General features: G+C 46.0%; 1 protein-coding gene across 8 annotated transcripts in view; it reads right to left on the bottom strand.

Annotated features, from left to right (window-relative positions):
- The window catches only part of PPFIA4 (PTPRF interacting protein alpha 4), a 126,906-nt gene that overhangs the window by 101,115 nt on the left and 10,639 nt on the right, over positions 1-15,152 (bottom strand). For all 8 annotated transcript variants that reach the window (XR_011975565.1, XM_072648159.1, XM_072648158.1 and 5 more), the window contains exons 2-5: positions 3,484-4,131; positions 809-910; positions 484-648; positions 63-137 (exon numbers count right to left, since the gene is read on the bottom strand). Coding sequence is in view for 7 of the 8 variants with exons in the window: in XM_072648159.1 (XP_072504260.1) it covers positions 63-137; positions 484-648; positions 809-910; positions 3,484-3,717 (576 nt within the window). In the remaining variant the exon portion in view is untranslated. The remainder of the gene's footprint in view (positions 1-62; positions 138-483; positions 649-808; positions 911-3,483; positions 4,132-15,152) is intronic.

The following is a 15,152-nucleotide window of genomic DNA, read 5'->3' on the forward strand; positions in this document are numbered from 1 at the left end:
CCATCCAGGCTCAGCAGAGGACACTGCCAGTGAAAGGGGAAGAAGATAGGTGGGTAGTTTACCTGTTGGTGAGCACCTGCCAACTGCTCCTCCAAGGTGCTTACACGTTCCAGTGCTGCCCGGAGCCTCTCCCGAACCTAGCCAGGTCACATGGCAGGAGGAAAAAATCATCTTGTTGCCTTCCTCAGACTGAAGGAATGGGTCTACTAATCTGAGGCCAGGGAATGGGGGGAGAGGAGGAGGCTATGCCATCTGGAAGAGTTGGCACAGGAGGGTCCTGGGACAAGAATGATAGGCAGGTTTCAGCTCCAAACCAGAAAGCCTCACGAAGGTTCCTTTGGCAAGGTTTGCTAGATAAAGAGTAGCAAGAGCACTAGGGGCAGGACAAAGGGAGAAGAGGAGGCTACTGGCCACTCAGCTGCACCATGACAACCTCTCTGGTGAGGGACCTGGAGCTGGACTAGCCAAGGGGCCCCCATTCACCTTTTCATCCAGTGCCTTGTGATGCTCAAACAGAGATTTAAGGGCCTTGAGGACTTCCACCTCACTGGAGACACCAGAGGGAGACTGAGCCTGACGCTTCACCACTGTCATCCGAAGGGATCGTTCATGACGGGACACAAGGCACTCCAGATGTTCTAGCAGCAGCTGGAGAGGAAAGAGGGGAGGAAGATAAGGAAGGGGTCATTAGTCTGCTGTCAGATGCTAGAGGTTCACTGGCATGGGGTCCACCTCCTGTCCCAACAGCATGTACCTGCCTTGGGCAAGGATTTTGTTCTTCTACACACAGCCAGTCCTTCCCACTTACCCTCGTGTTATTCCGTTCGGCTTTCAGCTCGGAGATCTCCTCCTCCCGTTCTAGAAGCTGCTCCCGACACACACTCAGCTCCCGGGTTAATGTGGCAAACTCCTGAAAACCCCCCAAGACACCCATGAGCCTGGAGACCCTGCACTTGGAGGGGTCAGCACTTCCCAAGGCAGTGGAAGCGTTGTCTCACCCTTCCACCACCCACCCCTGAACCCAAGCATCCATTCTCCATCTTCAACTTTTGTAGTAACTGCTGAGATGGGATGTGAACCAGGTCCTCTGACTCTGCTGAGGCCTCCATTTAGGTCTCCACTATATGTCATGCTGCCTCTAGTCTAGCTCTTTGTTCCCTTACCAAGAAGACAGTGCCCTTCTGTATCTCCCTTGCTTGTTTGCAGAAGGAGGCACTCTATGGGTACAGAACACTACATATATCATTAGGCTTTTTCTATCTGTTGATTAGTTTTTGTTTAACAGGGCTCCCCCCTCCTTTTTTGTCCTGTATTATAAAGAATTATCTCTGAGAGCAGGGAGAAAGGGATATATTGGGAAATGCAGGTGATATAAAAAGATAGTAATAATGTTTTGTTTAAAAAAGAAAAAAAAACTTAAACGCTCTTGTTACAGGCAGCAAGCGTGAGTCTGGTCACAGACTGACGGGAGGAGGGTTCTCGCCAAAGGAGGGAGACTGCCTGGCCAAGAGCCTCCCTTCATGCCATTCTCTGCCTCGAACGCTGTCTCTTCACTCTCTCCAACTGGCCACACTGGTTTGTCGTAGAGAACACATTCTGAGAGCCTTCAAGGTCTAGATAAATTCCAGCTGTTGGTATTGTTCTGTTGAATCCCTCTACCACCTTTAAAGGCCAGCTCAAATGTCGCCTCTTCTATAGCAGCTTCTCCTCCCATTAGAAACGACCTTGAAAAACACTATTTTGTACCTCTCAGATGCATTTATCACATATTGTTCCATATGAAAGGCAAACTGGTGGTACTGTTGATGCAGTCCCGGACTTGGGAGTCTTGAAGACCCAAGTTCAAATCCTGTATTAAATACTTACTAGCTGTGTGACCCTGGACCTCGGTTTCCTTAACTATAAATGGAGATAATAGCACCTATCTCCCAGGGTTGTTGGGAAGAGAAAAGGGGATATTTGTAAAGTGCTTTGCCAACCCTAATACACTATAAATAAATAACTAGCTGTAACTACTATGGCTGTTGTAATGATTACTATGGTGACCTTTGTATGTGTCTTATACACTCACTAGACTACTCACTCCATGAGGACAGAGATCCACGTCCTCTCTGAACTCCTTGGTTCTGCACACACTAGGTCTTTAAGAAGAAGGCAGCCAGACGGCACAGCCTGGAGGCCTCCGAGCCCAACAAGGACCACTAGCCAGGCCAGTGCTCTCAGGATAGAATATAAAGAAACTCTCAGTGCTCGCATCCCCTCGCTCTCCAGGCCCAGGCTCCTCTCACCTCTGTCACCCAAGGAGGGGCAGTAGCATGGGCCAGGCTTGAAGTTTCCTCATCGCATGCAAAGCATGAGTTCTCACATGTGACTCCCCTAACCCCAGTCAGGCAAGGCAGGGGTCTTCTGAGAAGCTGCAGCCCATGTGGGGTGCCTGAGCAGCCTCCACACTATATAAACCCTGGCCAAGAGACTGGACAAGCTGTGACCATCTGAGAGAGTCAACACAGGAGGCCCTTGCCCTGGACCCTCAGATTATGCATGTGCCCCTTCCCCAACTTCATCATCTCTCCTCCTAACCCTGGGTTCATTCCTTTGTTGGCTCAGTGATCACTGGTATCCAGTGAATAGTTTTGAAAGCTGATTCCATTCCTAGAATGGGGAGAGGGATGCTGGGGAGGGACAGGAGCCACAGAGAGGACACTCTGACACACCAGATAGGCTCATATAGGATGTGGTAGTTCAGGGCACAGAGTAACCATCCCCTTTACATCTCACCTCCCTGACAATCCACAGGAAAGAAGCCCAGATACCCAATGACCAAGAATTTCTGCACCCACCCCCGTGCTCAGAAAACAGTCTACCCCCATTCCAGGTTGGGTAAGTCACAGGCCATTGGGTCCAAATGGCAAATTTCTTCCCAGCCTGGGGTGTCACCTGCTGGCGGGTTTGGTTCACTGCACCTAGGGTTGTGGTTAACGTCTCCAAGGGTTCCCTCCCCTATATCAAAACTTCAACCCACAGCTGAGGAAGCCCCCAACCTTTCATTTTTCCAGGCGTAGTCATGCCAGACTGATTTACAAGGCTTGAAATAGATCAGGGGAAGGGATGAAAGGAGGACGGACGTTAAATCAATTTTCAAGGCACATGTATATGGTATACAAATTAAACTAAATTAGTTGACTGGGGTGGAGGGAATGAGATCACTAATTTAGAGACAGAAGGGACCTCAGAAGGTAGCTGATCCAACAGCTTCATTTTACACATTCTGAGGCCCAGAAAGGGGAAGTGCTTTGTCCCAAGTCACCCAGGTGCTAAGGGTCACACCTGGGATTGGAACTCGGGATTGAAGGCGGAATGAGGGGGAAGGGTTTAGGCCTGTTTACCAATGCCTTGGGGATGGGTAGAGGTGGAGAATGGAACAGGCAGGGACTTGGACTGCCAACACTGTCCAAGCTGAAAGCCAATCAGCAGGCAGCTTACCTGGGGAAGGGCAGAGTTGAGGTGGCGCTGAAGTTGGTCCCGTTCATGCAAAGCATCTTGTAGTCGACTCTGTGTGGCCACCAAGGTCTCCTGACTCTCACGCAATGATTCCAGCAACTTTTCCCGCTCATCCAACATGTTCACCATCAGCTGTTCAAAATTGGCATCAGCATCAGCACCATGAGGGGGACCAAGAGGGTCCCCCTCATTGATGGTAGGCATTACTTCACACATGGTTGGGATGGTCAGGGATCCCTAGGGATGGGGAATGGGTTCACAGGGTTGGCACCTCCAGATCGACCCAGTTCACAGGCCTTAGAGTGGGTAGTGCCAGGCAGGTGGATATGCAGGTAGAGAGTTCTCCCATGCTGAGGCCATCAATGGCTCTTGCTCCAGGTGGAGCACAGTGCCTGGGAGGCCTCTGAAGGGTGGTGCCAAACTGCCTGATGGCACTTCCCAGGGCTGATGCTGGGCCCTCTGAGTCTCCACTCGAATGGACAGCAGTTGAGCAAGGCCATGATGAGCAGAGGTGCCAGGGCTGGAAAGGATGCCTTCCTCTCACACCACGCACTGGGGCCTGGCAGAATCCCAGCTGGGCCTAGGGATGCCCATCATTTCCAAAGGAGAGTGCACTGAATTGGACCAGGTCTGTGGGAGAAGAAGGAGATGTAAGGATCTGGTGCCAGAAGGAAGGGGGAATACCTTGGAGTCACAAAGGGTGAGAAGACAAAGGGAGACAAAGATTTGGGGTCAAAGAATAGGGTGAAGGCTGTGAGAGAGAAGGAAGGGAGAGGTCAGGGCCTGCCCCTTCTCCAGGACTGCTCAAATGCAGCCATGCTCGTCTCTGTGGAGAAATCCAGACACTTGCCTGCTGCCTGCAGCCCCAGTCTCTCCTGCTCATCCCCACCTTCCTATCCCCTCCCCCCAGCAGCTGTCAGAAGGGCAGCCGCAGTGGTTCCCCCACCCACGTGGCTCACTGGCCAAATATAGAAATGATTCAGTCAGCGGCAGAGGAGCATCAGCCGGCCTGCTGCCCAGAGTCCTCGCTGGAGTTGGGGAGGGGGAGCTCATGGAGGAGGGAGGAAGATAGAAGGTGGCATCTTCCCACAGTCTCTCCATCCCCATCCAATCTCTTCCCAATGCTAGTACCGAAGGAGTAAAAGGGCTCTGGGTGACACAAGAGTCACCCCTAGATGAGGATACCTGAGGTCATAGGACGCCTCCAGCCCTAGACACCAGCACCACATAGAAAACGTATGCTAGAGGGGCACAGGATGGGCACTGGGGCAGGCACAGAGCCCTGACATGCCAAGATGTTCATAATCTAGTTAGCTGGCTCTAGCCCAAGTCAATTCTTGCTTGTGGAACCTGCCAAAATATATAGCACCCTGTCCTGGGGCGGGGGGGGGGGGGGGAGGGCAATGAGCTTTGGATCCCAAATCTCCTCCTCTCTCCTCTGGGTTTGGGAAGGAGCTAAGTATAGGGGATAGGGGTGGTGGAGAGGTAGCAGAGGAAGGGTGGGGAACCATCCTGCTCTCAGCTTGTGCTCCATAATAAGAATTTCCTTTTGAGTCACCTGACTCCAGACTGGCAGGTGCTTTGTACTTGGACAGCACAGAGCCAGTGAGGACCCCTTGGCCTCTAGCACACAACACCTGGGTGGGCCTCACGTGGGAAAGAGCAATAACGGTGAACCTAGTCCATGGGGGAAACACCAGACTCCAAACCCACCCAACAAAGCTAGGATGTCATGGGGGCATTTCCTACAATTCCTCTCACCCCAGAGGAGGGATAGGGAACAGCTGACAGCCAAGGTCTTGTCTTAGAGGAGGGGGGCCAGGGTCTCAGTTTGGGCAGCATCAGCTTTGACGTCTGCCTGGGATTGACGTGAGGATTCAGAGCTAAAAGGAACCTCAGAGGTAATCCAGTCCAACCCCACCTTTACAGAGGAGGCACCAGAGAAGAGAAATGAGCTGTGCCCAAGGGTGACTGAGGCATCAACAGCAGAGGCAGGTTTGCATCCCCTTACGTGTCTGTACATACAAGATAAACATGCATGTAAATATACATGTGTGCTCCCACACAGACATGTAAGCGTATGCTCACCTTCCAGATGTGTTGTCGCCCCCACCAGTTTACAAGCTCATTGGAAGCAGGAAGTTTTTCTCTATGTATCCCCAGCATTCAGCAAGTGCTTCATAGATGCTTTGTTTATTCATTCTTTCTTTCACATATGCAATATATGTATTATGCTGGCATGTTTCTATATTGTGTATGTGTGTCCACATGCATAAATATACATGTATTACACACATACATGATATAATGTGAATATTTCACAATGTATATCTGTGTTTGTGTGATATTCTTAATGCACACACATATTAACTAGAAGGATAAGGAGGCTAAAGTAGAGTCAATCCTTGGCAGCCAGCCCTCTTTAGAGGCCCTGAAAAGATCCAATGTATTGGATGGAAAGGGACAACAGAGTCAGAACATGAGAAAAAAGACAAAAGGGGGAAATACATACACACACATACACACATAATAAAAGAATACACCTTAGAGACCTTAGAATAAGGGATCTTCGAGATAACCTAGTCTAAAGCCCTTCTTTGACAGATGAGGAAAAGATGAGGGCCAGAAAAGGGCAGTGATTGCCCGGGGCAGAAGGGCTTGGACTTTAACAGGGCTCCTCCAAATTCAGTGCTCCTCCTATATCACACTACTTCTCTAGCACACATGGATGCCCGCAGATCAGAGATGGATCTGGCGCAGAGCTGAGAGTGATCTCTGTGGCTCTTCTGGAATGACAGCACCAGTATAGGCAAGCCCTAGGTTGCTCCCCACTATGGATGTCCTGTCTGTGCCTGCCCACCTATCCTGACTTGGCAGTCAGAAGGCTAGACCCACAAGCATTCCTCCTCCCTCTCCAACAGATCTACAGCAGAAAGAGATAGGATGACCTGAAGCAGGGCCACATCCACTGCTCTAGTCTTTGGACAAAAAGAGGCTGGCGGGGGGGTGGAACCAAGATGGAAGAGTAGAAAGATACACATATGCTAGCTCCAAACCCACAGCCCATAAAATGCCTGTAAAGAAGAACTCCCAACAAATTCTGGAGCAGCAGAAGCCACACAACAACGGAGCAGAGGAAATTTCTGCTCCAGAGAGACCTGAAAAACTGACACGAAAGGTCTGTCATGCCCTGGACCCAGAGCAGAGCCCAGCCCTGCCTTGGCCACGCAGCACCGAGAGGAGCGGATCCAAACAGGCTTCAGGGACAGAATCTCCAGCAGCTGCACAGGTCTCTCCACCCACAAGCGGCAAAGGTCAGTGAGAGAGTCTTTTTGGCTCACCAAGAGGGGAGTGGGGTGTCTCCATAACCCAGGCCCCCCTAGGGAGGCAGCAGCAGAGGCAGCAGCTGACAGGGGCTCCCAAAGCAAGCAGGAGCTCAGATCCATTGTTGAAAGTCTCTGCATAAACCCCCTGAGGGAACTGAGCCCCATGGAGCAGCCCTGCCCCCACATGAGCACCTGAACTTAATCTCACACTGAATAGCAGCCCCTCCCCCGCCCAAAGCTCTGAGGCTGGGAAGCAGCATTTGAATCTCAGACCCCAAGCACTGGCTGGGCGGATCTGGAGGTGTGGTGGGTGTGGAGAGGACACTCAGAAGTCAAGTCACTGGCTGGGAAAATGCCCAGAAAAGGGAAAAAAATAGGACCATAGAAGGTTACTTTCTTGGTGAACAGATATCTCCTCCCTTCCTTTCCCATGAGGAAGAACAATGCTTACCATCAGGGAAAGACACAGAAGTCAAGGCTTCTGTATCCCAAACATCCAAAATAAATATTTAATGGGCTCAGGCCATGGAAGAGCTCAATAAGGATTTTGAAAATCAAGTTAGAGAGGTGGAGGAAAAACTGGGAAGAGAAATGAGAGAGATGCAAGAAAAGCATGAAAAGCAGGTCAACACCTTACTAAAGGAGACCCAAAAAAATGCTGAAGAAAATAACACCTTTAAAAATAGGCTAACTCAATTGGCAAAAGAGGTTCAAAAAGCCTATGAGGAGAAGAATGCTTTCAAAAGCAGAATTAGCCAAATGGAAAAGGAGGTCCAAAAGCTCACTGAAGAAAATAGTTCTTTCAAAATTAGAATGGAACAGATGGAGGCTAATGACTTTATAAGAAACCAAGAAATCACAAAACAAAACCAAAAGAATGAAAAAATGGAAGATCATGTGAAATATCTCATTGGAAAAACAACTGACCTGGAAAACAGATTCAGGAGAGACAATTTAAAAATTATGGGACTGCCTGAAAGCCATGATCAAAAAAAGAGCCTAGACATCATCTTTCAGGAAATTATCAAGGAAAACTTCCCTGATATTCTAGAACCAGAGGGCAAAATAAGTATTCAAGGAATCCACCGATCACTGCCTGAAAGAGATCCAAAAGAGAAACTCCTAGGAATATTGTAGCCAAACTCCAGAGTTCCCTGGTCAAGGAGAAAATATTGCAAGCAGCTAGAAAGAAACAATTCAAGTATTGTGGAAATACAATCAGGATAACACAAGATCTAGAAGCTTCTACATTAAGGGATAGAAGGGCATGGAATATGATCTTCCAGAAGTCAAAGGAACTAGGACTAAAACCAAGAATCACCTACCCAGCAAAACTGAGTATAATACTTCAGGGGAAGAAATGGTCTTTCAATGAAATCGAGGACTTTCAAGCATTCTTGATGAAAAGACCAGAGCTGAAAAGAAAATCTGACTTTCAAACAAAAGAATGAAGAGAAGAAAGAAAAGGTACACAGCAAAGAAAAGTCATAAGGGACTTACTAAAGTTGAATTGTTTACATTCCTACATGGAAAGACAATATTTGTAACTCTTGAAACTTTTCAGTATCTGGGTAGTTGGTGGGACTACAGACACACACACACACGCACACACACACACACACAGAGCACAGACTGAATTGAATAGGATGGGATCACATCTTAAAAAAATGAAATTAAGTGGTGAGAGAGAAATATATTGGGAGGAGAAAGGGAGAAATGGAATGGGGCAAATTATCTCTCATAAAAGAGGCAAGCAAAGGACTTTTTAGTGGAGGGAAAAAGAGGGGAGGTGAGAGAAAAACATGAAGCTTATTCTCATCACATTCGACTAAAGGAAGGAATAAAATGCACACTCATTTTGGTATGAAAACCCATCTTACAATACAGGAAAGTGGGGGAGAAGGGGATAAGCAGGGTGGGGGGGATGATGAAAGGGAGGGCAATGGGAAGAGGGAGCAATTTGAAGTCAATACTCTTGGGGAGGGACAGGATCAAAAGAGAGAATAGAAGCAATGGGGGGCAGGATAGGATGGAGGGAAATATAGTTAGTCTTACACAACATGACTATTATGGAAGTCATTTGCAAAACTACACAAATATGGCCTATATTGAATTGCTTGCCTTCCCAAAGGGAATGGGTGGGGAGGGAGGGATGAAGAGAAGTTGGAACTCAAAGTTTTAGGAACAACTGTCGAGTACTGTTCTTGCCACTGGGAAATAAGAAATACAGGTAATGGGGTATAGAAAGTTATCTGGCCCTACAGGACAAAAGAGAAGATGGGGACAAGGGAAGGGAGGGATGATAGAAGAGAGGGCAGATTGGTGATAGGGGCAATCAGAATACTTGGTGCTTTGGGGTGGGGGGAGGGGACAAATGGGGAGAAAATCTGTAACCCAAAATTTTGTGAAAATGAATGTTAAAAGTTAAATAAATAAATTTTTTTTAAAAAGAGGCTGGGGGAGGCCAGAGCTGCCATTTCACAAACCCAGACAACAGCAGGCCCCATAACCATCACACTCCATGGAGTCCAATTTGCCCCTGAAACTGTGAGAGTAGGAGCTGTAACACTGACGAACACCCCAAACTCCCTAATGAAGTGATGACTTTAACCAAGAGCTGGGCACATACTCCCAAGGAGATTAAAGACAAGAAAGTTCCTATATATACCAAAATATTAGTCACATCACTCTCATAGCAAAGAAGTAGAAACAAAGTTGGGACCCACCCCTGAGGAATGGCTAAACTTACTGTGGAAGGAGAATGTAATGGAATACTATTGTGCTGTAGGAAACAATGAACACAAGGAATTGAGAGGAATGGAAAGACTGATGTGACCCAATGAGGAATAAATGAAGTAAGCAGAAATAGGAAGACACTCTACAATGACTGCACTAATGCAGATACATAAAGAAGCTGAAGCCCGGCATCATGTAACTGTGATGACCAATCCTGGCCCTGGGAAAAGGCTGAGGAAGTATGCTACTGCGGAAATGGGGGGCTATGGATACAGAATGTTGCATGCAATGTCAAATGTGGTGGCTATATCTACTGGTTCCTCTTTCTTGTACAGGTGGCAGAGGAAGGGAGGAAGAGAGTACACTGAGAAACAATGGTGATATAAAAACCAAGGTGTTCACAAAACTTTTTTTGAAAGAAAAGAATGAGAGGCTAGCACTAATAGCCAACCATCTATAGAGTGCTTTAAAGTTTACAAAGTTTTTTATATATATTATCTCACTTGATCCTCACAAGAACCCTGGGAAGTAACCAACGCTATTATCCCCATTTTACAGATGGTGAGACTGAGGTGCCAAGAGGTTAAATGACTCTCCAAGGGTCACACAGCTAATAAGCATCTGAGGTACTCTAGCCATTACCACCACCCTACCTGTCCTATTCCCAGAAGAATATTTTCAATGGCATTCTGGAGCCTGTCTTTGTGGAAATAAGGGGCCTGAGATTGTGGGTAACCCATAAAATCTCAGGCCCTCTGGCAGCATGGTATAATGAATACAGCTGAGTTCTGGTCCTGATTCTGCCACTAACCACACCTTGGATAAATCACTAGGCACCTCTGTACTTCAACTGCCACCTTTGGAAAAGGAAAATCACAATCAACCCTCCCTATCACACAGGGGTGTAGTGACGATCAGAGGTAATGGATGTGAAAATTATGAAACATATATAATTATAACAGACAAATTTGGCCCTAAAGAAGAGATATGATACAGAAGAAAATGAACATTGTAACCTAGTTTTTGGTAAACCTGAAGATCTCAACTATCGGGGGCAAGAACTCACTATTTGACAAAAACAACTGGAAAAAATGTAAAGTAGTCTGGCAGAAACTAGGTATAGACCAACATCTTACCCTGCTTGCCAAAATAAGCCCAAATGAGTACATGATTTAGACATAAAGGGCAGCATCATAAGCAAATTAGGGAAGTGTGGAAAATGTCATCAGATCTATGGACAGGGGAAGAATTCACGACCAAGCAAGAGATATAAGTGAGATGTTCACAGGAGGTAAAATGGACAATTTTAATCACATTAAAATAAAAAGGTTTTGTACAAACAAAATCAATGCAGCTATAATTAGAAGAGAAGCAGGAGATGGGGGAGTAGGGAATCATTCCAGCAAGTTTTCCTGATAAAGATCGCATTTGTAAGACCTACAGAGAACTCGGTCAAATTTACAAGAGTTATACTTCAGTTGATGTAAATGGTCAAGAGGTATGAACAGGTAGTTTTCAGAGTAAAAAGAGATATGAATGTATTTCCCTCCCTTTTTTGCAGAAGTGGGGAACTATGGGAGTTAAACATTGAATATAATGGTATACTGAGTTGCTGTGTTGGTAAATTTTGCTGAACTGCTTTTTTCCCCTTCTTATTAAAGGGATAGTTCTCTAGATAGAATAAGGGATAAATGGGAAAATAAAAGTCAAATTAAAAACAAAATGTATCGATAATTTTTTTTAATAAGGCACTATAGAAATGTAGGTGAGCACTAATTCTAAGAGATTCTCTGTACCAGTTCTACTCCCATGCACCAGCAAGGTGAGGAGAGGAGAGGACCTTGGGATCTAGAAAGTCATTCCAGCAAGGTCCACTGGGAAAGGTACTGAGATGGGTCTGGCGGACTCTGTCTATGATCCAAAAACCAGCCTAAGGACAAAGAGAGTCATTACCAGGAGCTTAGGGGTAGAGAGGATGGTTTCTTTTCTTGGCCACAGCAAGTCCTATCACTGCCTACCAAGGCATGGAGAACTTGTAATCTATGTTGGAGAAAGGAAAGCCCACAAAGATGAACCTCCAGATTCATGTTCTCAAAGGCAAAGGCTATCCATGGATGGAATGTCTGATGTTCCCCTGAAGGAAGGAGAAAAATCTCACCGGGGAGAAACCAAACATCCCATACTTAAGCATTAACTTCACAGGAAGCCACACTTCCCTCCAAAACATTGCTGATCATGGGCAACTTGACTATCGGGTCCTATAGACCTGTACTCTAGGTCCCCCACTAGGCTAATATTTACTCAACTTCCAGGGCCCACAAGGCATTGCCAGACTATAGGGAAGGCAGGATTACTCAAACTCACACAGCTAGAAGGGATTTCAGAAGTCAACCAGCACCTCATCAGGAATCCCCTCCATACAACATGCCAGACAAATGTCCATCCAGAATATAATTTTAGAGCTAAAGAGGACTTTAGAGGCCAGTGAATCTAGCCCCTTCATTTTAATAAACAATAATAATAGAAGTTAACACTCCTATAGCATTTTAAGGTTTGCAAAGCACTTTACAATCAATATCTTACTTTATCCTCACAAGAACCCAGGAAGTAGGTATGGTTATTTGAACTCAGGACTTCCAGACTCCAGGTCTAGCCTCTCTCCACTGAACCACCTGCTGCCACCACACTGCCTCTCACTTGACTTGAAGATGGGGAAGCCACTAATTCCTTTGGGACAGCTCTAATTGTTAGGAAGTCTTCCCTTATATCCAGCTTAAATCTGCCTCTCCAATTTCTCTCCAGCTCTTTTAGGTCTGCCCTCTGGGGTCAAATAGAACAAGTCTGACCCGATTTCCACACACCAGCTCAGAGAACTTTCTTGGCCCCTACTGCCTTTCTCCAGTCTCCGCTTTTCCAGGACAAATATCCCTCATTCTTTCACCTGCTCTTTGTGCAGCTTGGTATCCAGACCCCTCAGTGTCTTTGTGACCCTGCTCTGGAGCTAGACTGGTTTGTTAATCTCTCTACTGGCCAGGCACATTCTGGAGGAGGGTAGAACAATCACACATGAAAAACAGAACAGATTCTGTTCCCCTTCTTTCAGCCCTCTCCCATACAGGGGGGACAGAGGCAGTTCCCGAGGCCACATAAGGCATTGGCTCTGGCATTGGCTTTAAATAGCACAATTATCATCTCAGCCTCACAGAAGCCTCCCCAGCCCCAGTGTGGTTTCTAAGTAACACTTACAGGGCCCTAATTCAGGGGTGAAAGCTGCCAGCTCCTTAAAGCAGGCAATTTGTAATGGGCTTTGCCTGTGAGGAGTGTGGGTAGACTGTGAAACCAAGGAAAGGAAACAGGGAGATAGCAGTACAGGGTAGGGAAGGGTGGGCAGAAGGGGAGGGAAGAAATCAGGCTCCTTTCTTGGTAAAAGAGACCAAACTGAGGCATCTCTCCTGCCTTCCCAAAAGTAATTTCTCTCTTATGTCAAGTGGGTGGACAACCCTGGCCTCAGCCACTACTGACCACAAAGGGCCTGGCTCCTTGTCAGGCTGCCAGATGGGTAGGTAGGTCCCACTACAACAAAATGCCCACAGTTTAATTACAATGCTCCACCCTCCACTCTCCCCACCCCACTTACAAAGTGCAATTTCCACAGCAATTAGGTAAAGAAGGCATTCTATGTGTTATTATTCCCATTTTACAGAATGAGATAAGATGAAGTGACTTTCTCAAGGTCAGGTAGTAAGTGTCTTGTTTGGTCAGAGCAAAGATTCTAATTCTAGATCTAACCTTCTTTATCCTAGACCAGCTCTTTGCCAGCTACCTACAGGGACTGGGAGGTAGGGATGAGGAGACACAAAATAAGAAAAACAGAACTTAGTGCCTGGTCATAGACTGGTCACTCTCCTGTTAGGACGACGGTAAAGAAACAGCTTCACCTGCAATATCTGCACCTCCAAGGAACCTAGGAAACTGAGGCAGTCAGCCCATGGTGGGCACCAATCCAGGTTTTGATTTCAACTTTCCAAGTAAACTGCCAAAGTGGTTAATAAACGCTCCCATTTACTCCCATCCAGCACAATTCAACAAGCATTTATTAAGTACCTAAATAGTTATGGACATTAGAGAACATGAATCAGGAACAAGGAAGGAAAGATGTCAAAGACCTGTAGACTACACAGAGACTTCATGCTTCTACAACATGAAAGGTTAGGCATTGGAACTATGTACCAAATAACATTACAAAAACTGCCATTTTATCATGTTTAAACACAGGAAAAGGCTTGTTACTGGTATGGAAATCATTCCTGAATCAGTTATCTGTGGGCAATCAGATAAATAACTTGTTCAAGCAAGGATCAAAAAGGGTATAAAACTAGAAAAAATAGATTTAAAAATGATACCTTGTGCAATTGAAGCAAGTCAGCCCTAATCTATTCAAACAAATTACTGATAATGAAAAATGGACAATGGACAGTAAAAAAGACATTGACAGCAATTAAAATAATTTCACAATTTAACCAATGTAAAATAATTTATATAACAAATCCAAAGAGCCTAAAACACAAAGTAATAAGCAAACACTTGATTTTCAAAATGAGAGGGCAGCCAAAGGCAATGCCAGTATAGAACCCAACTTATTTGTAAGATTTTGAAGAGTCAATATGGTATAGTGGAGAACCAGTCTCAGAAAAAGACTGACTTGGGATCAAGTCCCACTTCTGACATATATTAGCCACATAATCTTGGAAAAATCACTTAACTTAGCCATACTAAGATAAGAAGGTGTTGATCCAAATTTACAGTGGAGTCTTTTCATCCAGGGAGTTTCCTAAATCAGTTCTATCAAAACTCCCTATTGTAAAATCATATGGAGAAGCACAGTCTATCAATCAAGCATGTATTAAGTGCCTATGTGTGCCAGACATTATGCTAGATGCTAGACATATAAAGACAAAACAATCCCTGCCCTTGAGATACTGACATTCTACCAAGGAAGACAACACATACAAATATTTACAAACAAACACAATATATATGAAGTAATGTGGACGGGGGCAGAAGCCAGCAACTGAGGGAATTAGAAAAGGCCTCATGATGAAGGATTATTATTAGTAATATCACCTCATAAAGCACGGAGGAGCAGTGAAAGGTAAAAATCAGTTTAAAAAATGCTTAGTGAGAGATCCAACTAAGCACATTTATCCCAAGGGCATTTAAATGTAATGCAAGAGTAGTCAATGAGGGCCCAGTCCATAGAGTACTAGTGGATTTGCCTGTTCCTCGTGGGTTATACAGAGCATTTGCTATATCTCCCACCTGGCTTCAATCCAACACATGGCAGCTTAGTGAGCCTACTACTGGCTGTGAGTGACTAGCAGCATTCTGGCATTCTAACTGGCTAAGCAGCCAGAATTGAAGGAGTATACAGAAGGTTCAGGCAGAAGATCTCTCACTTTTTTCCCTGGCAGCTTCCCAGTGAGAAGAATTTCTGTGAGCTGCCACCACATGGGGGAAGGGCAGACTCCCCTATCTCTCACCCAGACATCATGCGTTCCAGAGTACATGGCATCTCTGTTTCTATTGTGT

Source organism: Notamacropus eugenii, chromosome 2 (genome assembly GCF_028372415.1).
Source record: "Notamacropus eugenii isolate mMacEug1 chromosome 2, mMacEug1.pri_v2, whole genome shotgun sequence".
In the NCBI taxonomy this organism is placed as follows: Eukaryota; Metazoa; Chordata; class Mammalia; order Diprotodontia; family Macropodidae; genus Notamacropus; species Notamacropus eugenii.